General features: G+C 33.5%; 1 protein-coding gene across 1 annotated transcript in view; it reads right to left on the bottom strand.

Moving 5' to 3' along the window:
* MAN1A2 (mannosidase alpha class 1A member 2) overlaps positions 1-27,654 on the bottom strand; it is a 162,501-nt gene that overhangs the window by 72,923 nt on the left and 61,924 nt on the right. The window contains exons 4-6 of the mRNA XM_004420607.3: positions 21,044-21,162; positions 15,341-15,421; positions 2,327-2,421 (exon numbers count right to left, since the gene is read on the bottom strand). Of these exons, the coding sequence (XP_004420664.1) occupies positions 2,327-2,421; positions 15,341-15,421; positions 21,044-21,162 (295 nt within the window). The remainder of the gene's footprint in view (positions 1-2,326; positions 2,422-15,340; positions 15,422-21,043; positions 21,163-27,654) is intronic.

Consider the following 27,654-nt stretch of genomic DNA (forward strand, 5'->3'; position numbering starts at 1 on the left):
GGCCATGCTGAGGCCGAGTCCCACATACAGCAACTAGAAGGATGTGCAACTATGACATACAACTATCTACTGGGGTTTTGGGGGGAAAAACAAATAAATAAAGTTTAAAAAAAAAAAAAGGATCCTCAAATTCACTAGACTGAAAATAACAATGAGTAACACTTTATAGCCATCTGTTGTCTGTCAACAAGTAAACAGAACTTATACCTGCAGACATTTAGATACTCTCACACATTGTAAGTGGAAATATGATGAACTACAGTCATTTTGGAAAACATTTTGGGAGTAACTATTAAATTTAAAGATACATATATACCCTTTGATCCAGCAATCCCACACTTTGGAATCTGTGCCATAAAAATGAACAAGACATATGCCTTTTGATCCAGCAGTCACACTCTTGAGAATCACTTCCAGAGAAAAATCCCCACTATACAAAAGCACATATATAACCGGATGCCATTGTTACAATGTTTATGGTAACAAAATAATGGAAAGAAATACCACTGATATGGAAATGACTGAATAAATTATGGTATAACCTATGTATAGGTTACCTAACCTATGTATTATAGTATACCCTACGTTCCAATATGTAGTCATCTCAAAGACTGACTTAAAGCTTTATCAGATGACCTGGAATATGGGATAGTCCATGAGATATTCCTGAGTGAGAAAAATAAGTAGAAAAGCAAGCATCCAAACAAACCATAAAAATTTTTAAAAGCTCCATCAGTATACATGTTTGTGTTACTGCACACTGCACCACATCGTAGAAGACACACATGCTAGACTGTTAACATGGGTTGGCTTTCAGGCAGCAAGAGAGGACGAAGGCCTATGTGTGGGACATGTATAGACCTCAACCAAAAAAAGAGGAAAAAAATAACTTTTAAAAAATAGTTAATTACATTTATAATCTATAAACTCAAGTAAAATACGTATTAGTACGTATACAAAGAAACTAAATGAAAATTAAACCTATAAAATGTTCAAGATATGATGCTTGAAAATCTTTCATCTCAATCTAAGTTTGAAGTTTTGCAGTTTAAGCTTAATTCTTCAGTTCTCTTCTTCTACATAGACAAAAAAAAAAATGTCCTGCAGCCTTTCTTCATCTCAGAATTAAATTTTAAATTACTTTCATTTTTTATTATCTAAGAAAGTTATATGACTCTGACAATGGTACTTAAGGAAACATCAGAAAATCCGTCATGAAACTAAAGAAAGAGAACAGGTATGTGCACAAGCACATCATTTGGCCATATTCTTTTGTCGAGGTTGCTCTGGAACCCCAGGCAGCTTTTTCCTCACAATGAGGTCATTTACATCATATGTAGTGCATGAAATCAGAAAACAGTAAAGTTAGATTTAATGTTCAGTATTAAATGCTGACTTCTCAGTGTAAATCTAAACTCTATAAAGTTCTCTATTAGAAAGAAATGACTAAAGTAGATTAGGTTTTCCCAAATAAAGTTGTCACAGAATCATGCCTCCAGAAAAATAAATGCTCCTAAATTTATTCTAAAGGATCCGGGGGCAAAGGGGAGTAAAAGTCAAATTTTCACATAATTTCCAAGCTTCAACATTAAGATGAATAATAAATTTCATTTGGAGAAAAAGTGAGCAGCAAAAATTTCAGTCACTAAAATATGTTGATATTATTCAAATTTTATTGTATATCTTTGCATGACTTACAAAGTTGTCCAAAGAAAACATTTCACATATTTCTGTAAGTGAAACCAGTGTTTTCTATTAGAACAAAACAGATTACAAGGAATGTTTTAAGAGCTCACTTTGAACTTCAATAGTATAAATACTATAATAAGGACGCTACAGTCAACATCACAAATTATGTCTTCCCTTATCATTATAAGACATTCAGCAACAGCATGCCCTGAATTTAAGGTATACTGTGTTCCAATTTTGACTCAGAAGAAGATCAACAGGTGGGGTACAAAAAACAAGAGAAGAAAAGCACTTTGACTATATTATAGCACTAAATGGAAATGAACAAGCAAATAAAAGAAATAAATATTTTATAACCATATAAGTGAGGAATAGAAATTTAGATTTAGAGAAACAAGCAGTAGAAACTGGAATACAGTTAAAGCAGGTGAACTGTTTCAAAGTAAAGAACATATTTAAAAAAATCAGAAAATGTTTTAAAGAAATATACTTCTGCATATATGCAGAGAAAAACAATTTAAGTCTTAAAAAGTAAGGTAGAGGCAAATCATTAGAAATTTCTATGACTAAAAAGGTCAAAAAATCAGTTAATCTAATTCTTTTAAAACAGGAATAACCACATAAAAATAGAATTTACCTTTTCAGATTCACCATTGCCCAGGGAATCCCAGTCGGTGTGTTAAAGGCAGGAAGGAGTTTCTCAGCCAACTGGACTGCTTTAATCTTGAATATCTGAGGTAAAACATGAATATTCATAAATTATAGCCATCAATAAGTATTTCCTAATGTCTCAAAGGATGCATACTTCAATGTATTGGATACATAGACGTAAAGGGGGGAAAAAAGGCATCTCTTTGGTACCATGGGGCATACAGCAATCAGAGAAAATGTTTGTAAGCTGGACACTGAGGAAAGCTACCCAACACATAATGGCTTGAAACTACAATTAATTGAAAGAGAAGGACTTAGTTTTGGTGTTGATATTATCTGTATTTTCAGCTGGCAAAAAAATCTAAGAGAAAACATTAGGCTATGAAATTTTCATCCATGGTATAAAAGCTTAGTACAAATATTAAAACAAAACAAAAAAGAGATACAACCCAATTTGGATAAATGCCCTTGAATTACTATAAGCATGTTTATGTCTCAACATTTTCCATCAAGATTTAACCACATTATTAAAAGGAAAGAAAATGTTTCAGTTCACATTTCAAGTTTACTTTGAGTGTTATAAATGCTTCACCTCTCTGTCCCAATTGCTCTTTTTGTTACCCAAAACAATAAACTGCAAAGTATCAGTGGTTTCCAAACTTTTAGAACCATGTACCATTACCAAAACATATACAGTAAAATTTCTAATATTCTTAACATATCCCAACAGGTAGGTTTGTGTACCTCACTTTGGAGACTATTGACTTCAGAGACTCCAAAATGAGATTGGGTCATCATATCCAATCAGGAAAAGTGGCTCCATTTTCCTATGTGCTTCAAGCCTATTCTCTTTCAAATTGATTTCAAATTGATCAACCAATTTAAGGTTCCATCTTTTCACTGCAGTCAAATGTGTTTGATAAAATATTATTAGATTCTTCAAATAAGTAATTGAAGGTCTAGAACACAGACTTCCTATTAAGGTTTCTAAGTTTCAGTAATTAAATTCTCTCCCCCATAATCTCTCAGCCTTGATTGCTTCCTACAGTAGCCACCTCCACAATACCTTAGACTATTCTTTTGAATCTAGCACTTACCCAGTTAACTTTATGCCTAGGTAATAACTCTTTATATTAAATTCTCTCTGTTCACATAACTGTCATGGTTTCTGTCTCTTAAATGGACCCTGACTAATAAATAATAAATAAATAATCCATATTTTGTTATGATCTATTATTAAATATTTGCTTATTTTAAAAATCCAGGAAAATGAAAAAAATAAAAGGAAAAACTTTAAAATTCATACATAGTTCCTCTATTCTGACTCATTATTATTATTTTATTTCTACCCTCTTTTTTTCTGTACATACATACAATTTTTAAGTAGTTGGATTTTTATCCTATCTTTTCCTGCTACTAACACAATAACATAAGAAGCTTTTCCAATTTTTAAAAAATTGTCTAACTTACTGTATCCATTTCCTCTCCTCCCACTCACTCAACCTAATCCAGCATGGCTTCTGTGCCCATTATTTTCCTGAAATGGCTCTTGCTAACAATTAGCCACACATATGAGCAAAGAGCATTTTCAGTCATTATTGACCAGTTCCTCCTTAAAATACTTCTCTCCCTTGTGTTCAATAATCCCACAATTTCCCTGCCTTCTTCACTGACTCATCCTCCTCATATCTGACCTTTAACGTTCTGTTTCTTGAGGCTTGAATCTAGGTCCCCTTCTCTTCTTGTGTTTCCCTGACCAATTTCACGTGAGCTTGTTTTCAGTTATCAGCTACACAGCAAGTGGTTCTCAAATTCATCTCTCTAGTCAAGACTTCTCCAACGAGCACCAGATTCATTACAACTGTCTACTACCTATTTCCACTTACATATATAGCAAAATCCCCTCAAACTCAAAATACTTAAAATAAACTGAAGATCTTCCTCTCCCAATCTACTATTCTTAAAATGTTCACTATCTATTAAATGTCCCACCATCAGTCAAGTACCAAAACCCAGAAACCTGGAGACAGGACCAACTCCTCCTACTGCCTCATTTCTCCCTCCAAAATATCACCCAATCCTTTTGAATTTACCTCACAAATACCTTGAAATCATTTATATCTCTCATCTCTACAATCCATCTTAGTCCCAGCTGCCATTATTTCTTGCCCAAAATACTGCAATGGCTAACTGACTGGATGAATGGAACACACACACACACACACCAAGCTATAACTTGTAACTATTGGTCTATAACTTGCTTTTGTCGCTGAATATATCAAGCATATTTTTCCTGGTTAAAATATATCAAACTTATGTTCACAGCTGCACAGTACTCTACAGTAACAGATGTAACAATTCAGGTCTTTTCAAACATTCGCTACTACAAACACTACAATGAAATATCCTTGTAAGTATACCTTATGCATCCATGTTGTTACTTTTAGATAATAGATTCCTAGAAGTGGGTTAACTTGGATCAAAGCGTATTCTAAGCTTTAAATGTACACTTGACACTGCCAAATTATTTTCCAAAAAGGTTGTATCATTTGTATTCCCTCCAACAGCTTATCATACATTTGTTAAAATTCAAACTATACATTTAATTACATACTATACACTTAAAGTGGGTGCATTTTATTGTATGTAAATTAACCTCAATAGAGTTGTGTAAAATAATCTTTGAGCTGGGCCTTCAAGTTCTTTACAGAGAACGTGGAAGAGTGAGAATCTGCTTCAGGCGGAAAATTACAGTATAGCTCTATAAACATATAGGGAAATAAAACATTGTGGTCTAAATACATAGTTTAATGTATGCAGAATTTGGGGGCTCCTCCTCCGTAGCTCCCTTTTATCATGAATTTCATCCCTAAATTTCTAGCTTCTGTGGTAGCTCCAAACTCTCTCTGCTGATTTATCAAACCAGTAATCATAACCATAATCATCAACTGTGAATTGGTATTCGTATTGTGACTTTAAACATGTATGAGTGTGTACAAATATATAGATGAACTCACACATTTAAGAGGAAAATGTTGGAGAGTATATTTAAAAATGTTATCTGGGTCAGCAAAGCTTACTGGAAAGTTTTGTCCAATTACCAGCACATCTATAGAAAATGAAGAGGTCGAATTTTCAGGAGGAATAGCAGCAATTTCTGGAGCAAAATCAGGTTTTTCAAAAATAAAATGAGAATTAGGACAATAAGGACAATAATGGCTAATATTTAAACAAGAAAAATTAATACTCTAACATTTCTCTTTTTTTATTCAGAACTTTACTTAAAAGACTTTAGGTCAAAAAACGGTAATCTATTTGTCTCAGAAAATATCCCTGAACTTATTCAGAAACGATCTTACTTATATAGGCAATAGAGTATATTTGTTTTGGTAAAGAGAGATTTTATTGTTGTTGTTTCTCTTATTTTGTTTTTATTATCTGTGAAACGTATTAAACTCCACATAATCATTTCTCTTTTTTATCTGACAGATTTTGGATGCAGTTATCCACATAAATTATGTTATTATCTTATTCAGGAAGGGATGCCACTTTGATAACCATTAAAAAATGAGAAGAGACAATCCTGTAAAAGAAATGCCATATATTTGAAGCTAGCATCAAATAAACATAATAAATCATCAAGATTTTTTAACTTGTGAATATTTAATATAAATAGCCTTGTTCTAAGAAAATAAAATGATAAAGCTTCACATTTAGGATATTAATAAATCAACAGGAGACAGGAATACTTTGTTAGGATGGCTTATAACCCTCATTTGGTTCTCAATATAAGAAAATAGGATGCATGTAAAATGTTCTTTATTCTAGTTACATACTACCTTAATATAAGAAAGGCACTATACCATGTTATAAATTATAGTTAATTTTCTGGCTTATGTGAGATGTAGGAATTTACTGCCTATCCAGTACTAGAATAATATCATGTTCAAATTATTTTTCTATGTTTTATTTATTTTTAGCAGAGTGCAGGGATTTATTGTTGGTTTCCCAGAACAGATATGGATCAGAGCTTTCTATGCAAAATGAAGAAGCAAAAAAGTAAAATTCTATTGTATAAGAAAATCAGAAAAGTAAAACATGTTCTATTTACTTTTTTGTGTGTGTGAGGAAGATCAGCCCTGAGCTAACATCTGATGCCAATGCTCCTCTTTTTGCTGAGGAAGATTGGCCCTGAGCTAACATCTGTGCCCATCTTCCTCTACTTTATATGGGACGCCGCCACAGCATGGCTCGACAAGCAGTGTGTCAGTGCGCGCCCGGGATCCGAACCAGCGAATCCCAGGCCACCGCAGCGGAGCATGCGCACTTAACCACTTGCACCACCGGGCCGGCCCCAATGTTCTATTTACTTTTTAGTAAAGCAGACTGTATTCTAATAAATTATGATTTCTACTTTTAAACAAGTAAAAAGATTCCCCACCCATTAGAAACACAGAATATTTACCACATAGGGAAAAGTCAGAGGACAAAGAAAAGTAAAGTAATATCTATTGAGTCAGGTGTTATGTTAAGCACTCTCACATAATTTAATCCTCACAACAACTCTCAATGAACTCTTGCACATTTTCATAGATGAAGAAATTTAAGTTACAGAAGGTAAATAGTTTGCCAAATATCATTATGAAAGGGAGGCACAGTAGGGACTCAAACCTCTAACTCTCAAGTACATACGCTTCCCTCCACCCCAAAATGTTTCTTCTTGAGGCATAAAAATTGCAAAAATCGAAATACTTCTTCAGCATTTTGGTGTTTTCCTATGACAACAGCAACCAAAATTTCAACATTCTGTTTCAACCTTCAGATACGGAGCCTAATGTGAAACAAATGTGAAACAGCCAAAGCTGATGCTTTTCTTTCATAAGCTGTTCATAACTAATTTTGAATCATACGCCTTTTGGTATGAAAATTAATCAAGTATGTCAACTATATCCAAAAAACTTAGTACTTCCTCTACATAGCCAGATAAAAATGAAAGTAAGGGAAAAACAATGCTCTCATATCTCAAGGACCTCTTATAAATGCCTAACCTGGAAAAAAGAATTCTGAAGTTTAAGGCATGAAAATAGTTCTGTTTTCTTTCTCCCTTCATTTTTTAATATTTCACTCCAGAAGCTCCTGAAGTCAGGGGTCTGTGCCCAGAAGTTACGCCTAGGGTGGGCAGCAATGTCCTGGAGAGAAATTAGGACCAACCTGTGGAAAGTGAAGCCAGCCAAGCAAATGGGAGACAGTCCAAGAGAGGTCCACGTGAGGAAGATGCACTGAACAAGGCAGCAGCCTGGTGAGGTCAGGAAAGTGGTTTTATGCAGCAGGAGTAAGCAAACAGCTAAATATATTACGAATAATAGGAGGCAGGTTTCTCACTATCAGAAAAAAAGAATGAGAAATATGAAAAGGCAGAGAGCTAGAATGAACCTTATGTTGTTTCTTATGGGTAGAAATTAAAGCTATTTACCGGTGTGAATTCATGATCAAAACAGAAGAGTATAGACATAAAGGATAGGAAGCATGGAGTAACAAGTAACACCGTCCATGGCTGGGGGAAGAGCAAGGGTGCAGAGAGAGGGCCCCCTGAGGCGCAGGCATTCAGGGAATGACTAAAGTGGAGGGTAGAGCAAGATCATTAAGAAAAACTTGCCTGCAAACCAAGCCCATTCTAATTAAAAGGTAATGTCAGAGGAATTTGAAGCTGGTAGTACACTGAAATTAGTCTTAGCAATAAAAAACCTAAAGCTCTTTCAACTCCAAAGTAAACTGACTCAACTCCCAATGCTACCAGCACAGGCACGCTATTACAGGCATAAATATTAGTCTTTACTGTCCCATCTGCATACAGAATATTGGGCATTCAATGAAAAATTATGAAATGCCTAATAAAGCAGGAAAAAACAATCCACTTTCTAGAAACAAAGTGAGTAACAAACCAGACTCAGCGAGGCTGAAACAAGCAGAATTTAAAATGACTATGATTACTATGTTAAAAGACCTAGTGGATAAAGTGGAAAACACACATGAAGATAATGAGGAATTTTAGCAGAGAAATGGAAACTGTACAAGTCAAATGAAATACCAGAAATAATTTTTTTTAAAAATCAAGGTAATAGAGATGCAGAATGTCTTCAACAGGCTCAAAAGTAGATTCAATGGAACTGAGAAAAAATTAGCAAACTTGAAGATAGGTTTATAAAAATTACCCAAACTGGAATACAAGGAGAAAAAAAGCAGTGGGTGGGACAAAAAAGAACACTGAATTCAAAAGTTCTGAGACAATCAGAAATAGTCTATTTGTAATAGAAATCCCAGAAAACAAAGGAGGCAGAAAAAAAAGTATTTAAAAGATAATGACTGAGAATTTTTCAAAAATAAAGATATCAAACCATAGATCTAAGAACGTTAGAGAACCTCAAGCAAGATAAATGAGTCCTTCCACTCACCCCTCCAAAAAAAAGGAAAAGTAAAACCACCCAGACTCTTCATACAAAACAAAATATGAACAGAAAATCTTAAAGGCAGCCAAAGGACAAAGAAGACAAACTATGTATAGAAGAACAAAGAATTAGCAGACTTCTCATCACAAACTTTGCAAACTATAAGATAATGCAGTGATATCTTTAAAGTGTTGAAAGGAAAAACTGTCAACCTAAATTTTATACACAAAGAAAATATCTTTCAAAAATGAAGAAGAAATAAAGACTTTCAGAATAACAGAAATTGAGAGAATTCACTACCAGCAGACATACATTATAAAAAATGTTAAAGGAAGCTCTTCACACAAAAGGAATATATACCAGACAGAAACCTGAACCTACACAGAGAAATGAAGACCAAAGAAAATGACTGAAATGAAGATAAAAAGGCATGTTCTTTTCTTATTTTTAATAGCTCTAAATAATAACTGACCATCTAAAGCAAAAATTAGTGGCCATGTACTATGGGTTTTTAGCATTAAAAAATGTATAATAACAAACAATAGCAACAAAGGAGAAAAAAAGAAGTGAGAATATACTGTTGTAAGGTTCTTACAATATAAGTGAAGCAGTATAATACTGATTAAGGGTAAATCAGGATTAATTAAAGATGTACATAGTAAACCAAGGGCAACCACTAAAAAAATCTGAGTGTAAAAAGAAAGTCAATCATAGAGATAAAATTGAACCACAAAAAATAATACAAAACTAGGCAGGAAAAAAGGAAAAGAGGAACAAGGAATCAGATGGGACAAATAGAAAACTAATAATGTGGTAGATTTTAACATAACTGTATCACAGTTAGACTGAATGTAAATGGTCTAACACAAAGTAAAAACAGATTGTCAAATATTTCTACAGGAAAACCAACTTTAAATATGAAAGCATATAGGTTAAAAGATACACCATGCAAACATTACCTAAAAGAAAGCCAGAGTGACTATATCAGTATCAGACAAACTAGACTTAAGAACAGAGACTACGACCAGAGATAAAGAGAAAATTTAAAAAACAACAAAAGAATCAATTCACCACAAAGACATAACAAACCTAAATGTGTACACACCTAAGAACAGGCCTCCAAAATACATAAAGTAAAAACTGATAGGACCGAAAAGAGAAACAGACAAATCCATAATTATAGTTGGAGGCTTCAAGACTCCTCACTTAGTACGTGACAGAACAAGCAGACATAAAATCAGTAAAACCACAGAAGATCTGAGCAACACTATTACCTAGCTTGACCTAATTGATATTTTAACATAAGCATAGCAGAATACACATCCTTTCACACATTCTTTTTAAGATAAACCATATTCTGGCCCATGAAACAAACTTCAACAAATTCAATAGATTTCTTCTCTATTCACTGCTCATTAAATAATTAAACTAGAAATCAATAATAAAAAGATATCAGGAAAATGCTTAAATATTGGGAAATTAAACAACATGCTTCTAAATAACTCAGGAATCAAAAAGAAAGAGAAATTAGAAAATATTTTGAGTTAAAGGAAAAGAAAATATCAAAATTCACAGAATGCAGCTGAAGAAGGGCTGAGAAGCAAATTTATAGCATTGATGCTTTTATTTAAAAAAAAGAAAGTTGTCATATTAATGATCTAAGCTCCAAATGTAAGAAAGCAAGAAAAAAAGGGCAAGTTAACCCCAAAGCAAGTAGAAGGAAGTAAATAAAGATAAAAGCAGAAATTAATAAAATTGAATGCACAAAAACAGAAAAATTAATGACACCAAAAATGAGTTCTTTGAAAAGAATGTTATTTATACTGTATTGTAATTAATATTGTAATATCAATACACCTGTAGCCAGACCAACAAAAAAAGGAGAAGATGAAATAGGGGACACTAGTAAAGATCCTACAGATATGAAAAAGATGATAATGGAATATAACAAACAACTTTATGCCCACAAATTAGACAACTTAGAGGAAACAGACAAATTCCCTGAAATACACAAACTAAAAAAGCCACACAAACTACAAAAGCCACTCAAGATGAGATAACCAGAACAGTACCATATCTACCAAAAAAACTGAATACATTTTATACTGAGGGGAAAAAACAAAAACAAAAAACTCCAACCCCACCTGGCTTCACTGGGGAATTCTACCAAACATTTAAGGAAGAAATAATACAAATTATACACAAACTTCTCCAGTTAAAAAAAAAAAAAAAGAGGAAACACTTCCCACTTCATTTTATGAGATAAGAATTACTCTTATACAAAATACACACACACACACAAAGATATTAAAAGAAAACTATAGATCAATATCCTACATGAACACAGATGCAAAAAATTATCAACATTACCAAATCAATTCCAGCAATATATGAAAAGGATAATACACCATGACCAAGTGGGCTTTCCACCCAAAAATGCAAGGTTGGTTTGACATAAAAAAAAATCAATCAATGTAATTCATAATATCAACAGATAAAGAGGAAACATCACATAATCATCTTATTAAGTGCCATAAAAACATCTGATAACATTTAACATCCATTCATGATTTAAAAAAAAATCAGGAATAGAAAGGAACTTCTTCAAGACGATAAAGGGCATCTACAAAAAACCTATGGCTAACATTAGGCTTAACGGTGAAAGATTAATGCTCTTTCCCTAAGATCAAGAACCAGGCAAGGATGTCCACTCTCACCACTCCCATTCAACTTTGTAGTGGAGGTTCTAGGCAATGCAGTAAGGCAAGAAAAAGCAACAGAAGAACTATGCAAATAAAACTCTTCTCTACACAGAGAAATAAAATATCTCTACTCCCTGGTGACATGATTGTTTACAAAGAAATTCCCAATGAATCTATTAAAATCTATTTAAAGGGGCCGGCCCGGTGGCACAAGCGGTTAAGTGCGCACGCTCCACTGCGGCGGCCCGGGGTTCACCAGTTCGGATCCCAGGCGCGCCCTGACGCACCACTTGGCAAGCCATGCTGTGGCGGCATCCCATATAAAGTGGAGGAAGATGGGCACGGATGTTAGCCCAGGGCCAGTCTTCCTCAGCAAAAAAAGAGGAGAATTGGCAGATGTTAGCACAGGGCTGATCTCCTCACAAAAAAAAAAAAAAAAAATCTATTTAAAAGTGACTAGAATTAATTAGTGAATTTAGGAAAATCTCAGTATAAAGGTCAATATAAAAATCAATTGTATATTGCATAACAATGTGAATGTTCTTAATGCCACTGAATTGTATACTTTTAAATGGTTAAATGGAAAATTTTATGTTACGTACATTTAACCAAAACTTTTAAAAAAAATTATAGTATCAGGAGGTTATCTAGAGAGAAACAAATGTCTTGAGGCAGCTGAAAATTAAAGTCTTTATTAAAAGTTTTTTTTAGTCAACTGTATTTATATATACTGGCAATGTATAATTAGAAATTGAAATTTAAAAATACAGTATTACGTATAACAGCACCAAAAAACATAAAATAGGTATAAATCTATCAAAATACGTATAAGATCTGTATGCTAAAAACTAGAAACACCAATGAAGAAAATTAAAGAAGGACTAAATAAATGGAGAGATATGTTATGCTCAAAAATTGGAGGCTCAAAATTGTTAAGATATCAATTTTCCCTAAACTGATCTATAAATTCAATGTAATCTCATCAAAATCCTAGTAGGATATTTGTAGAAATCAGCAAACTGGTTCTAAAATTTATACAGAAAATAAAAGTAACTAGAATACCCAAAGCAATTTTGAAAAGGAACAAAGCCAGAGAACTCAATCAACCTGATTTCAAGACTTTACATAAAGCCGTAATAATGAACACAGTGTGGTAATGGCAAAAGGATAGGCACGCAGATCAACACAACAAGTCTAAAAGTAGACCCACACTGGTCAACTGATTTCAACAAATGTTCAAAGCCAATTAAATAGAGAAAACATAGTCTTTTCAACAAATGGTGTTAGAATTTCTGGATATCCATACGGAATGAAATGAAGCTCAACCTATACCTCATAGCATATATAGAATTTAACTCAAAATGGACTACAGATTTAAAAGTATAAGTAAAGTAAAACTATAATACCTTTAGAAGAAAATGTAAGAGAAAATCTTTGTGATCTTGGATTAGGCAAACATTTCTTAAATATAATACCAAAAGCATGAATCATAAAAGATAAAACTAATAAACTGGACTTCTTCAAGATGTAACAACTTCAGTTCTTCAAAAGATACTGCTAAATCACTAAAAAAACAAGCCACAGACAGGGAGAAAATATTTGCAAATATATAGTGACAAAAGACCTATGTCCAGAATATAAAAGGAACTCTCAAAATTCAATAACAAGAAAACAAACAAAAATTTTAATGGCCAAAAATTTGAACAGACATGTAAAGAAGACATATGGATGACAAATAAGCACAGAAAAAGGTGCTCAACATCATTTGTCATCAGAGAAAAGCAAAATAAAACCTCAATAAGAAAAACAAAATAAAACCACTACTACACACCTGTTAAAATAGCTAAAAATAATAAAGAATCTTACAATACCAAATACTAGTCATGATAGAAAGCAACTATTGGAAAAGAGTCTGGCAGTTTCTCTCAAAGTTAAATATATACTTACTATTTGATCCAGCAATGCTACTTCTAGATATTTACCCAAGAGAAATGAAAATTTATGGTCTTACAGAAATCTATAGGCAAATGTTTATAGTAGCTTTATTCATAATCTCCAAAACTATAAACTGTGTTATACCCACATAATGGAATACCATACAGCAGTAAAAAGAAATTAATTATTAAATATACGAATAAATCTCAAATGCATTGTGCTACTTGAAAGAAGCCAGTATTCCTAACTGTAGGGACAGAAAACACATCAGTACTTACCAGAGGCTGGCAGTAGCAGGTGGGGTGACTATAAAGTGGTAAAAGGGAATTTTCTAGGATGATAGAATTCTTCTATACCTTGATTGTGCTGGTGGTTACTAGACTGTATGCACTATCAAAACTCATAGAAGTATACACTAAAATGAGTGAAATTTTGCTCTATGTAATAAGTAATACCTCAATAAGCCTGACTAAAAAAAATCCTATCAATAAATTTACAATGATTTTATTCATATAAGCAAGGTCAGAGTTTCTCAAAGTATATAACCACCATTTCCAAAATCACCTTTAACAAGGAGTACTTGATAGAAAACATAAATAATGGTCTCCACACTAAACCAACTGAATCACAGTCTTGTGGGTAGGGCTTAGAGTCTTCATTATTACAAGACACCCCATGTGATTCTGATACACACTGAAGTTTGAAAAATTCTTCATCAGAATATAAATCACTCTTTTATTTTATTAAATATGAACTGAAGTGTTCTGACAATAGAAAGACAGGTTGGAGGTTTAATCAAGTTACATAATAAAGTCTGACAGTAAAATTACACATTAAATAAGATAAATGTATTTATCTAATATTATATATTAAATATCAGCATCTTCAAACATATTTCTTCTAAAAAAATAATAGTACATGGATATCTCACTCTTTCACACACAAGCACACAAAGATAGATGAAATATATAAAAAGCATATAAAATCATAAAAACCCAGAAGAAAACTGGCAATTTTTATTTTGTAATAACACAGACATAGGGAAGGCTTTCTAAGGACCAAAATCTAGAGGCTCTAAAGGAAAAAAATCCTAAAAATGACTACTTTAAAGTTAACTACCAAAAAAAAAAAAAACCTAAAGATAACATAGAAATCCATTTTTATAATACATATAACAAAAGATGAATTTTCTTAAATTTGCAAAGAGCTCTTACAATCATTTAGACTAACCAATTAAATATATACGCAAAGAAGTTTCTCAGAAAATGAAAAACAAATGACTTATTATCTCTTCCTTTAGTTTCTCTTTCTCCCTCTCTCCAATCCCATCCTTTAACCTATCTGAGTAGTAAAAAGGAATTTCCCACACCCACTACCCCATCACCATAGGTCTCAAGTGTGTCTGTGAGTATTACATCAAGACTTCCAGGAAGGAGAATTCAGAGTTGTCGTTGTTATATTTTGTTTTTTTAATTTATAGCAATCAACTTCATTCAATTTCCAAATAGGCAGTTTTATTAATTAATTTTTGGTCTTAGAAGGATCCATATTCATTCTTTCTGATTCATTCCCTAATTCTGGTCTTATTAATTTCTTTTCTCCTTTCGTTTCAATCATGTAATTAATTGCAACAGCAAAATTCTGGAGAAGGACCATTCCTGCAAAGGAGATGTGGTGTATATTAAGCTAGGATCTGTGATGAATTTATGTTTTACTGAGATTCTCAAAGTGGAAAAATCATTATTCCCAAGGAACAGTTCTATCTGAAGCATCCACGTCTTTGAGAAACCTTTAGATTAGTTCAATATTAGACAATTTAGAAAAACGATATGCTGCTAGGGAAATCTTTCATTTTATTAAATTCTATTCACAACTCCTTCCCCCAAAACAAACAAAATATTACTTGATTTTGCTTACCTCCTCTCCTGAAAGATAATACGCTGCAAGGAGCCCTCCAATAAAGCGAATGTTGACTTCAAACACAGACACCTCGGAATTCTGTGAAAACACATTGAAAATATTCACATACACATAAAGATTTACAGTTTTCAAAATATTTTCAATACTTCATACCTTTCTTGCAAACACCCTGTAGAAAATTTTTTTCCATTTTCTATATCTTCACGTGTCATCCAACTGCAATCTCATCTCCCATTCGTTAATGTTACTGAAACTCCTCTTATTACTGTCACCACGGCTTCCTAATTGCCAAAACCAATGGGCAATTTTCATGTACCTTACATATTATTGTGAAATTATCAAGATATCTGATGCTGTGGACTATTCTTCCTTCCTCATGAAAGCCTCCACTTCTTGAATTCTGGAATAGCACCCTCTCTACTGGTCCCTTCCCTTCTGTTCTAATCACTACAGTATACTGTCCATTTTTACTTCTCTCTCGCCTCATGAATTTTAAATATTTTTCCTAGTATATATAATAACTTAATAAATGGTAAAGGAGGCACCAAAAATAATGGTAGGATGATGGATTTTTCAATTAATAATGTTAAGAAAACTGGTTCCTAGGTAAGAAATTAATTTGGATATTCATTTCACATATATATCAAAATAAAATCCAAATGATTTAGAAATAAATGTAGAAAAATTACAATAAAAAGTAGAAAAAATGTGACAATATATAAACTTTCTTGAGAAAACAGGTACTTTGTAAGCATAAAATCAATAGTATTGATAATAAATGAAGATAGACTTGAATGTTCCCATAATGTAAATTACCTATAAGAAAAAAATCATGAATAAGTTTAAAAGGCAAACAACAGAAGAAAATTTGCCACAAACATAGCATTATTAATAAACTTACTATACAGAGTCTGTATGTTTGTATTCAGATATGGATATAAATCTTGCTGAGAAAAATGCTAACACATGGAAAGAAAAGTAGAAGTAGCAGAGAATATGATCAAAGAATCCACAGATTATATATAATTGACTAATATAAAAATAAAATTCATAATTAATTTTTAAATGAAAATGAAAAGTAAATATATATTACCCTGAAGTCTTTCCAACATTCATAGGCAGAATACATCATTTGCTAACACAAGTATATTTCTCTAAGATAGAAAGTTCACAATATGCTGTAATTTTTTAATAACATAACTTTCACCCCACCCCATCCTTGAAAGCAAAGTGTTTTCTATTACTTCATATATTCCCAATATATAGCATACTGCAGGGCACATAGCAAACATTCACGAAATACACAGAGGAAGAGAAAAAGGGAGGAGGGCCTCTATCATTCACCAGAACAATAACCCTCTAACCAGTTTCCCTGATTCCATCCTTATCCCCTTCTCTGCACTCTATTCTTTCAGCACCCTAAGCTAGAGTAAGCCTTTTAAATCTTAAGTCACCTTAGGTTACTACTCTGTGCAAACTCTTACAATGATTTCTGGTTACACTCAAGAGTAAAACGACTGGTAAGACCCAACATAATCAGATTCCCCACAACCTCTCTGACGTTATCTCCTACCAATATCCCCTTGAATCACTTTATTATTACCAAATGGGTTTACCTGCTGTTCCAGAATTGTCAAACTCACTCCTGTGTCAGTCTTTACACTTACTCTGTAGGTCTCTGAGCAAATGTCACTTATTAGAAAGTTCTTCTGACCACACGATATAAAATAGTGAAGTAATCTCTCATAAGTAATATACCTTACCCTTATTTCCCCAATCAACACTTGATCATCATCTGATTACTATATAACTCTTTATTTGTAAAATTCATACTTCTCTCACAAGAGAGACAGAAGATAAGAGAAGTTGTAGAGGGACATGAGGGAGAGGCATTATTCAAAGGAGTAATAACTGAGTATCCTCCTAAATTGATGAAAACATAAATCCTCAGACTGATGAAATATTATGAGTCCTTTAAAGAATAACCCACATATAGACACATGGTAACGGAATTACAGAACAACAAAGCAAAAAAAAAAATATTGAAACAAGAGAAAAAAGACAGATTACCTTTTAAAAATTAGACTGATAGCAAACTTTTTAATAGCATAATAGAAATAGGATGACAATGGAACTGTACTTTTAAAAGATTAAGAGAAAATAATCACCAAGCTCTAATTCTATACTCAGCTATACTATCTACTAGAAGAGAGCGGCTTCCCTTGGGTCTCTTCTCAGAAATTTCACCAAACACAGTCCTTCAATAGCCACCGATGTAAAATAGCAACCCCCATCACTACTTACTCCAATCCTGTTTACTCTTCTTTACTGTTCTCCACAGCACTTATCACCATCTGACATACTATATATAACTTGCATGTTTATTTACTGTTTTTATCCCAAAACTAGAGAATAAACTCAAGAAAGAGATAAGATTATGTTTTGTTCATTACTATATCCACAGAATCTAGAACAGTGTCTCTCACAGAGGAGGCATTCAATAAAGATATTTATTTATTCATTACTTAATTTGGAAGTTTCAAATACAAGTTGGGACCAGCTAGACAACACATAAACATAAGACAGGAGGAGTATGAGCTAAATTAAAGCATTCTAAGATCCTTATGTTATTCAAGAGGACAGAAAAACTGATTAATTTTAAACTTTGATAAGTAATATATATTAAAATTTTAAGGATAACTCCAAAAGGACTAGAAATGGAAAGTATAAATGTCAAACCAGTAGAGGGAAAAAGAGACATGAACTGAAAACTAGTAGAGGAAAAAAGAGACATAAAGTAATTTAATCCCAAATAAGAAAGAAATAAGAAAATAAAAGCAAATGAAAAGTACAATAATCATACAGGTAGCAAAACAAAGATGAAAGACCCAACTCCAAATATATGTTATCATAGTAAATGTAAATATTTCCAGCTTAACAGTTAAAAGACTCCAAGACTGGAAAAAATAACAAAATGCAAATATAAACTATACGCAAAATATACATCTACAATATATGATACAGAAAGGTTAAAAGTAAAGGGATGGAAAATGACTGTGCTGATTATTAAGCTATTTTTTCTCAGGTTCAAATCCATCCTTCTATACTCTACTTCAGTATCCTAGAATTGAAACTCTGCAAATTCATTTCTCATTTGCCAGCTGGCCCTTACAGGCCCTGCCAATGGGAGATTCCACAAAGATAATAGAAGGCTGGAGGAAGAAGGGACTTATTATTCCCTCTGGTTTACCTCGAGTTTCTGAAAGTGTCAAACCAGCCATGGTTCTTCACCCTGGCAGTGGAAGTTGGTTCCAGGTTACAGATCCCCTGCCACACATACACATTCCCCAGATCAGCCTCATTGTGCCCCTTAGAGATACCAAGCTTTAGCTGTGTACCCCCTCCTCAGAGGTCTGAGTCCCAGCTTTGAGAGAGCCCTTCTAAGAACCCCTAAGGTACCAGAAACTGAGTCCCAAATTACTAAATTTTAATGAACCCAACCTGTTCCCATTGTTCTCAAAGTTCCAGGGGTGGTAGCTGTTTACTGTAGTTACTACCACTTGTAATACCACAATATTCCCTTTTCAGTTCCCCATTACTTGGTTAACAATTTAAACATTAAATCCTCTAATTAAAATAAATAGTATAGTTCTGGTTCCTGATTAAGCTAACTGATAACACTGATGTACCAGTGAATTATTAGGCATAATAAAGCTGTCATGTTAATGAACAGGAGTATTTAAGATCGCACAGATGCCAATTCTCTCCAACTTAATCTGTAAATTGAATGCAATCCTCATCAAAATTTCAATGCAGTTTTCTAGAGCTTAAAAGAATAAAGAGGACCAGGCCCGTGGCTTAGCGGTTAAGTGCGCACGCTCCGCTGCTGGCAGCCCGGGTTCGGATCCTGGGCGCGCACCAACGTACTGCTTCTCCGGCCATGCTGAGGCCGCATCCCACATACAACTGGAAGGATGTGCAACTATGACATACAACTATCTACCAGGGCTTTGGGGGAAAAAATAAATAAATAAAATTATTAAAAAAAAAAAAAAAAAGAATCAAGAACTAAGAATTGCTAAGATAATTTCCTAATAGAACAAGATTAGATATCAAAATTCAGATACAGATATCAAGCTTCCTATAAAAATACTGTAGTTAAGACAGTTTAGTATTTATATAGGGATAAAGAGAAAAGCCAGTAGAAAAGAACAGACTAATATGACTAACATATGACTAATGTGGCATGTATAAATAGTGGGGAACTAAATGGTGCTAGGATCAATGGATAGTTGTCTATCTCACCCTACACACAAAATCAATTCCATATAGATTAAAGACCTAAATGCAAAAGCAAAATTTTAAAACGTTTAGAATTAAATATAGGAATATATCTTCATGACCTTGGAGTAGGGATTTCTTAAACAAGATACAAAAAGCACAACCTATAAGGGCTACATAGCTCTACAGGAAAAAAAAAGACTACATTTCTCAGCCTCTCTTTACAGTAAGATGGAGCCATATGTTCAATAGTATACAAGTAAAAATGGGGTAATCAACTCCCGAGAAGTGTTCTTAAAACAACAGTCGCATATCTTTCCTCTGTCCCTTCCTCCTTTCTACAGCTGGAAGGTTTATCCACCTTATCTTGAGGAACCATTTTGTACCATGAAATTGACAGAGCAATACGACAAAGGATCCTAGGTTCTTGGTCATCAAGGAGTTACCCAAACCAGCCCTACACTGCTTATCTCTATACTTGATTTGCATGAAAGAGAAAAACATCTATCTTCTTTAAGCTATTTTATTTTGGATTTTCTGCCATTCATAGCCAAACCTAAACCTAACTGATAATAAAAATTGTTCTAATTGAGATATATTCAAAATGCTAAAATAATATAAAAGAAAGCAATCAGTCTTTATCTACTTGGCATCAGGAAAGGCATCAGAGAAGAAATAATTATGGATTTAAATCACAACTTGAATGATGCAGAGTCTGCCAAAGAGAAAAAGACACAGAGAAGGAGTGACTTCTGACTACAGTCAGAAGGAACAGCAAACACAAATATCATGGAAGATGATAATGAATATGACAAAATTCCACACATCTTTTAGTTTAAGACTAGTAATAACGCAAAGAATTGCTACCATTTAGTGAACACTTACGTGTACCAGATTATCTCAAATGATCCTCATAATATTGTAATGGGATAGCAATTCTATGACAGATTTTCAGAGTAAGGAACTTTCCCAAGTAGCACTAGAATGTAGCTGTGCTGAGCTTCAAACCTAAGCAGTACCACTTAACGACTATGCCAAAACGCTGCAAGGATGGGCATAGGCCTAATTATGGAGGCTCATCAAAGCTGTGCCAAATCATTAAATCTTAAAAAATTAAGAAAACATTTATTATTTATAAAGTATTTTATGGTTTCCTGATATTTCTAATTCAACGTGCTTTTCCCCCAACTATTGCCTTAACACACTTAATACATTGCCTCAAACGATAAGGGCAAGAAAAGTAAGAGGAGGATAGTGAGAAAGGGTGTGTATTTTACGCAAAAATTAAACAACTGATAATCCCAAAAGAAGAAAGGGGACTTACAATTTCCTTAAATTGCTAGTATAATGCTCAAAACTACTATGGTTAGACACTGTGTCTTTTCAGTCAATTGAAGAAATTATCAATTGTATACTTACCACACTGAAATCAAGGTTGTCTTCAATCCATTTTTGCCCATCTCGGAATTCATCATGAAGTCCCATGATATATAGGGTATCCAAAGCATCTACTATGGTAGCACCCATTTGTGAACTTCCTATATTTGGGGGGAAAAAACTGAAATTAAAAAGATAGGCTTTACCCAGAAATAAAACCACACATATACGGACAGCTAATTTTCGACAAAGGTGCTAAGAACATGCTATGGAGAAAGGAAAGTCTCTTCAATAAATGGTGTTGGGAAAACTGGACAGCCACATGCAAAAGAATGAAAGTGGACCATGTGCTATCGCCATTCACAAAAATTAATTCAAAATGGATCAAAGACCTGAAGGTGAGACCTGAAACTATAAAACTCATAGAAGAAAATATAGGCAACACACTATTTGACATTGATCATAAAGGAATCTTTTCAGATGACATGCCTACCCAGACTAGGGAAACTAAAGGAAAAATAAACAAGTGGGACTTTATCAGATTAAAGAGCTTTTATAAGACAAATGAAACCACAATCAAGATGAACAGACAACCAACCAGCTGAGAGAGAATATTTGCAAAACATACATCTGACAAGGGGTTGATCTGCATAATATATAAAGAACTCACACAACTGAACAACAAAAAATCAAACAACCCGATCAAAAAATGGGCAGAGGAAATGAACAGACACTTCTCCAAGGAAGATATACAGATGGCCAATAGGCACATGAAAAGATGTTCAACATCACTAATCATCAGGGAAATGCAAATCAAAACAACACTAAGATACCACCTCACGCCCATTAGAATGGCTATAATCACCAAGACAAAAAACAACAAATGTTGGAGAGGATGTGGAGAAACAGGAACCCTCATACACAGCTGGTGGGAATGCAAATTGGTGCAGCCTCTATGGAAAATGGTGTGGAGATTCCTCAAAGAATTAAAAATAGAGATGCCCTATGATCCAGTCATCCCACTACTGGGAATCTATCCAACGCACCTGAAATCAACAATCCAAAGAGGCTTATGCACCCCTACGTTCATTGCAGCATTATTCACCATAGCCAAGAAGTGGAAGCAACCTAAGTGTCCCTCGACGGAGGATTGGATTAAGAAAATGTGGTATATATATACAATGGAGTACTACTCAGCCATAAAAAAAGACAAAATCGTCCCATTTGCAACAACATGGATGGGCCTGGAGCGTATTACGTTAAGTGAAATAAGCCAGAAAGAGAAAAACAAACACTGTATGATCTCACTCATATGTGGAATATAAACCAACACATGGACAGAGAAAACTGGACTGTGGTTACCAGGGGCAGTGGGGGTGGGGGGTGGGGACAAGGGGTGAAGGGAGTCATATATATGGTGATGGACAAACAAAAATGTGTAACCCAAAATTTCACAATGTTAGAAACCATTAAAACATCAATTAAAAATATATATATTAAAAAAAAAAAAGATAGGCTTTATATAAGGTCTATTTTAATTTTTTACATATAAAAAGTAAACCAAGGGGCTGGCCTGGTGGCGCAAGCTGTTAAGTGCACACACTCCACTTCGGCGGCCAGAGGGTTCGCAGGTTTGGATCCTGGGCATACACTGACACACTGCTTGTCAAGCCACAGGGTCCCATATGAAGTAGAGGAAGATGGGCACGGATGTTAGCCCAGAGCCAATCTTCCTCAGCAAAAAGAGGAGGATTGGCATCAGAGGTTAGCTCAGGGCTGATCTTCCTCACCAAAAAAAAAAAAAAGAAAAGTAAACCAAAGTAGGAATATAAAGACCAAAAAGAATACCCAACATGGTTTACTATTCCACAAGAACAGATAATATACATTGTTTAATATATTTTCCTAAAGATGACATTGATACCTAATAGAAGATAAAGGAAAACGAAAGTTATAATTCTCCTCAATTTTCTTCCTGGTCAGAATATGAGATATCTATCTACTTAACTGAGATGGGTACAAAAAGAGGATCAATTCAAGAAATGGGGGTGGTGGGTTCAAGATGGTAATGAGTCATAAGACAACCTTGCTTTTCTGGTCCAAATTCATAGAAAGGGCAAAAAATATACTTAAAAATAATAATAAAAGTACAAGGCTAGATAACCACAGTGAAACAAAAACTATAATAATCCTTAACAATCAAAAAGCAGGTGGATCATACTGAAAAAGTAAGTCATAAAACAAAATGTGAGTAGAGAAAATCAAATTAATAAGATTTACCCATCTGCAAGAAAGAGATAATCCTGATCTTAAAGGAAATGTTTCAGGAAGGGAGGAACTAATTCAACAAAGCTAGTCTAATTGATACCAAAACTAGATACTGTAAACACATGACAAGAAAACAGGCCAATCTTACTAATGAATATAACTGCAAAAATCCTGAATAAAAGACTGGCAAAACAAATTTAGCAGCATAGTAAAAAATAAATAACTGGGAGCAGATGGGTCCTCCCCAACCCCAGAAATGCAATTATTATTCCTATCTTCTGAGAATAAATCATCCACACAGCTTACTATCTACATTAACATGACTTTACTATTATACTGTCCTCATCAACATGAGTTTACTTTTCCAGAAGACTCTTGCCCAGAAGGATTCAAGTTGCAAAATAAGTTTATTGTTCATTCCAGGAACTTCTGAAAGACCCAGCAACTCTTGAAAGTATCAAATGATGGCTTACACCCCAAACCTCTGAACCCCTTGCCTCTGAATTCTCCACTTATCAATCCTAAATTATTATACCATGATCCTTACCTAATCATAACCAAGGATCCCGCCCCTACCCCCTCTGCCAACTGAAAGGCCCATGTTAAACTAGACTTAAAATCTCAATAAACATCTCAACTTTGTCCTTGCTCGTCTTACAGGCTACTCAGGCTCTCGTAAGGTAGTGATCTCCCCTTTAACACTAAGTAAGCATTAAACTCAGCTTTGTCTTATCAACAAGTTACCTTGGTGACATTTTAGGAGTCAGCATTCAATATTACTTAGTTCATATTTTTCCATTTACTATTCTTCCTTTTCTTTCCTTTTTCTTCTATTCCTTTTTCTACCAGATAAATAGCATTTTCTTCTGATGGTTTAAAGCTATCCAGATTTGTTCTTCAAATGGTTATCCTTAACTTACATCACATTTTCTTGTTCATGTGCTCCTAATAATTTCTTCAACTTATCAATAAGTGTATCTTCCTGCAACAAGACAAGTACTCCACCACGCTCTGATAAATTCCTTTGTCTTCTCCCCACTCAGTTCCCTTCATGTTGATATTAACTAGAACATTTGTTCTGGGTTATTACAGACATACTTTTCTAGTTCCTTAGCTTTTTACTAAGACAACAAAAACTTTATCAAGCCGTTTAATCACCAATATATCCCTATCTTTTACATAATCACTTGAATATGTCTCTCTTTTTATTTTAGTATTTCATCCAAAATATTTATCATGCTTATTTTAAATCCATAAGAGTACCTGTTTTTGCTCTGATTTCAGTTTTTATAGGTAGTTATGCTCCTCGGTTCTCTAGTTATTTATTTAGTCCTGTAAGTGCCCAAGGAAGAGAAAGGCAAAATTGAAATTACTGGCTATCACTATGAGTATTTACTTAGACAACTCAAGATTTCAAGTGGAAAAAATTAAAAGGTCTAAAACTACCCTTGGGTCAAATAAGAAGTAAAACATGACATTGCAGAATATGTAAAACATTTATAAAAATTTATTATGAGGACCAGCCCTGGTGGCCTAGTGGTTAAGTTCAGAGTGCTCTGCTTTGGCAGCCCAGGTTCAGTTCCCAGATGCAGATCTCCACCACTTGTCTGTCAGTGGCCATGCTGTGGCGGGGGCTCACATACAAAATAGAGGAAGATTGGCAACAGATGTTAGCTCAGGATGAATCTTCCTCAGCAAAAAAAAAATCTATAATGAAAACATAAGAATCAACCAAAGCAGTTCTCAGAGAAAAACTCATAACTTGAAATTTTATACTATTTAACAAGAACAAATGAAAATAATTGAATTCACAACATTCTACTAAGGAAGGAAGAAAAAGAATGTTAAACTTGAGCAACAAATTAGAAGAATCAGAACAGCTCAAGTCAGAAATTAATGAATTAGACATGAAGAAAACTGTCAAAATAATAAATTCAAGAGATAGTTCTATGAAAAGAACTATACAATAAATCTACCACTAACTTATTTTTAAATAAAAAAAGCAGTCAAGGGAATATAAAAGCACAAAATAAGAAACGAGAATGCATCAACAGACAGATATGGAGGAAATTACAAAAACTATAAAAAGCCCATTTTAGTTATATCTTCCCAATAAATTTGAAAACATGAATGAAATTGATGATTTTCTAAGAAAATAGGTACTATTTGGACTTATGAAAGAAGAAACAGAAAGTCTAAATAAACAGACCAAGAAACACAGGAATTTGAGACGTTTTCAAAGAGCCACCCTCTACAAAAAAAAAAGTACCATACTCTGGAAGTTTCACAGAATAAACTCTACTCTAATTTTAAGGATGGTAACTCCTACTTAAACTTTTATAGAACACAGGAAAAGAGAGCTTAAAATTTGATTTATGAATTCTGCATACTATTGATACAAAAATCTAACTTAGAAAAATAAAACTACTATCTGATCTCATTTGTGAGTATCATGAAAATATTTAGGAGTGGAATTGCTCGGCTGTATGTTAAGTTTATATTTAACTTTATGAGAGACTGACAAGCTGCTCTCCAAAAAAGTGTACCATTTTATACTCCCAGCAGCAACGTATGAGAGTTCTAGTTATTCTACCATCCTTGTCAATATTTGGTATTGATGGTCTTTTAAATTTTAGACATTCTTATGGGTGTGTAGGATATTGCACTGTGATTTGAATTTTAATTTCCCTGGTGACTGATGTGCTATTCATATTCCTTCTTTGGTGAAGAATTATTTATGTTTTGGATACATCCTTATATACGTATCACAAACATTTTCTCCAAGTCTGTGGCTTGCCTTTTCATTTTCTTAATGTCTTTTGGAGAGCAGAATTTTTTAATTTTCATGAAGTTCAATTTATCAATATTCTTCTTTCATGGTTTATTGTTTCTGTATTCTAAAAACTTTTTACCTACCTCAAGGTCACAAAGATTTTCTCAAAAGCTTTCTACTAGAAGTTTTATACGTTTAGTTTTCATGTTTAAATCTATAATCCATTTCAAGTTAATTTTTGTATACAACGTTGAAGAAAGAGTCGAGGTTCATTATTTTCCTACACAAATATGTATGTAGTTGACCTACCACCATTCGCTGGAAAGACCATCCTTTCACCCACTGAATTACCTTAGCACCTCTGTTGTAAAAAAATTAACCATGTATATGCAGTTCTATTCCTATGCTTTTCCACTGATTTCTATGTCTATCTTTATGCTAAAACCATACTGTCCTTATTACTGAAGCTTTACAGTAAATCTTAAAATCAGGTAGTGTAAATCCTTCAACTTTGTTCTTCTTTTTTAAAAGTTATTTTGACTACTGTACATGTTTTGTGCTTTCATATAGATTTTAGAATCATCCTATCAATTTATACGGAAAAGTCAATTTTATTGGGATTGCTTTAAATCTAAATATGAATTTCAACAGAACTGACATCTCAACAATATTGAGTACTCCAAGACATGAACACGGCATATCTCTCTATCTATTTAAGACCTTTTAAATTTCTCTCAATAATCAGTTTTTGGAGTACAGGTTTTGCACATATTTTCTTAAATTCATCCACATATAGTTCATGTTTTCTATGCTATTGCAAATGATATTATTTTTCAATTGCATTTATAACTATTTCTTTCTGGTATACAGAAATATAATTATTCAGTATATTGAACCTCTATCCTATGCTCTTACTAAATTTGTTTATTCATTCTAGTATTTTCTTACTACTGTTTGGTAGATTCTCTAGGATTTTCTTCACGAACAATGATGCTGACTACAAGTAAAGATAGTTGCACTTCTTCATTTCTAATCTTTGTACTTCTTTTTGTCTTTCTCTTGTTTTAGGGCACTGGCTAGGACCTCATGTACAATTTTACATAAAAGTAGGAGAGCAAAGACATCCTTGCCTAGTTCACAATCTTAGGGGAAAGTGTCTAGTCTTTCAACATTAAGTATGTGTGAATTTTTTTCTATTTGTTTTGTTTGCGGGGGGTGTTTTAATGCCCTTTATCAGGCTGAGAAATTTCCCTTCTAATCCAAGTTAGCCAAGAGTTTTTATCATGAATGGATGTTGAGGGTTGTTAAATGCTTTTTCTGCATCTACTGAGATGATCATATGTTTTTTCTCTTTTATTTCCTAAATAACTTCAACTACATTGACTAGTTTTCAAATGTTAAACCAACCATGCATTCCCAGGATAAACCTCACTTAGTCATGAGGTATTATTCTTTTTACATATTGCTGAATTAGATTTACTAAAATTTGGTTAAAGATTTTTGTGTCTATGTTCATGAGGGACATTAGACCTGGTATACAGTTTCCTTTTCTTGTAATATTGTTGTCTGGTTTTGGTATTAGGGTTTTGGTGGTGCTACCTAGAAGCCATAA

The sequence above is a fragment of the Ceratotherium simum genome, chromosome 2 (genome assembly GCF_057802395.1).
Source record: "Ceratotherium simum simum isolate JZ-2026a chromosome 2, ASM5780239v1, whole genome shotgun sequence".
Taxonomy (NCBI): domain Eukaryota; kingdom Metazoa; phylum Chordata; class Mammalia; order Perissodactyla; family Rhinocerotidae; genus Ceratotherium; species Ceratotherium simum.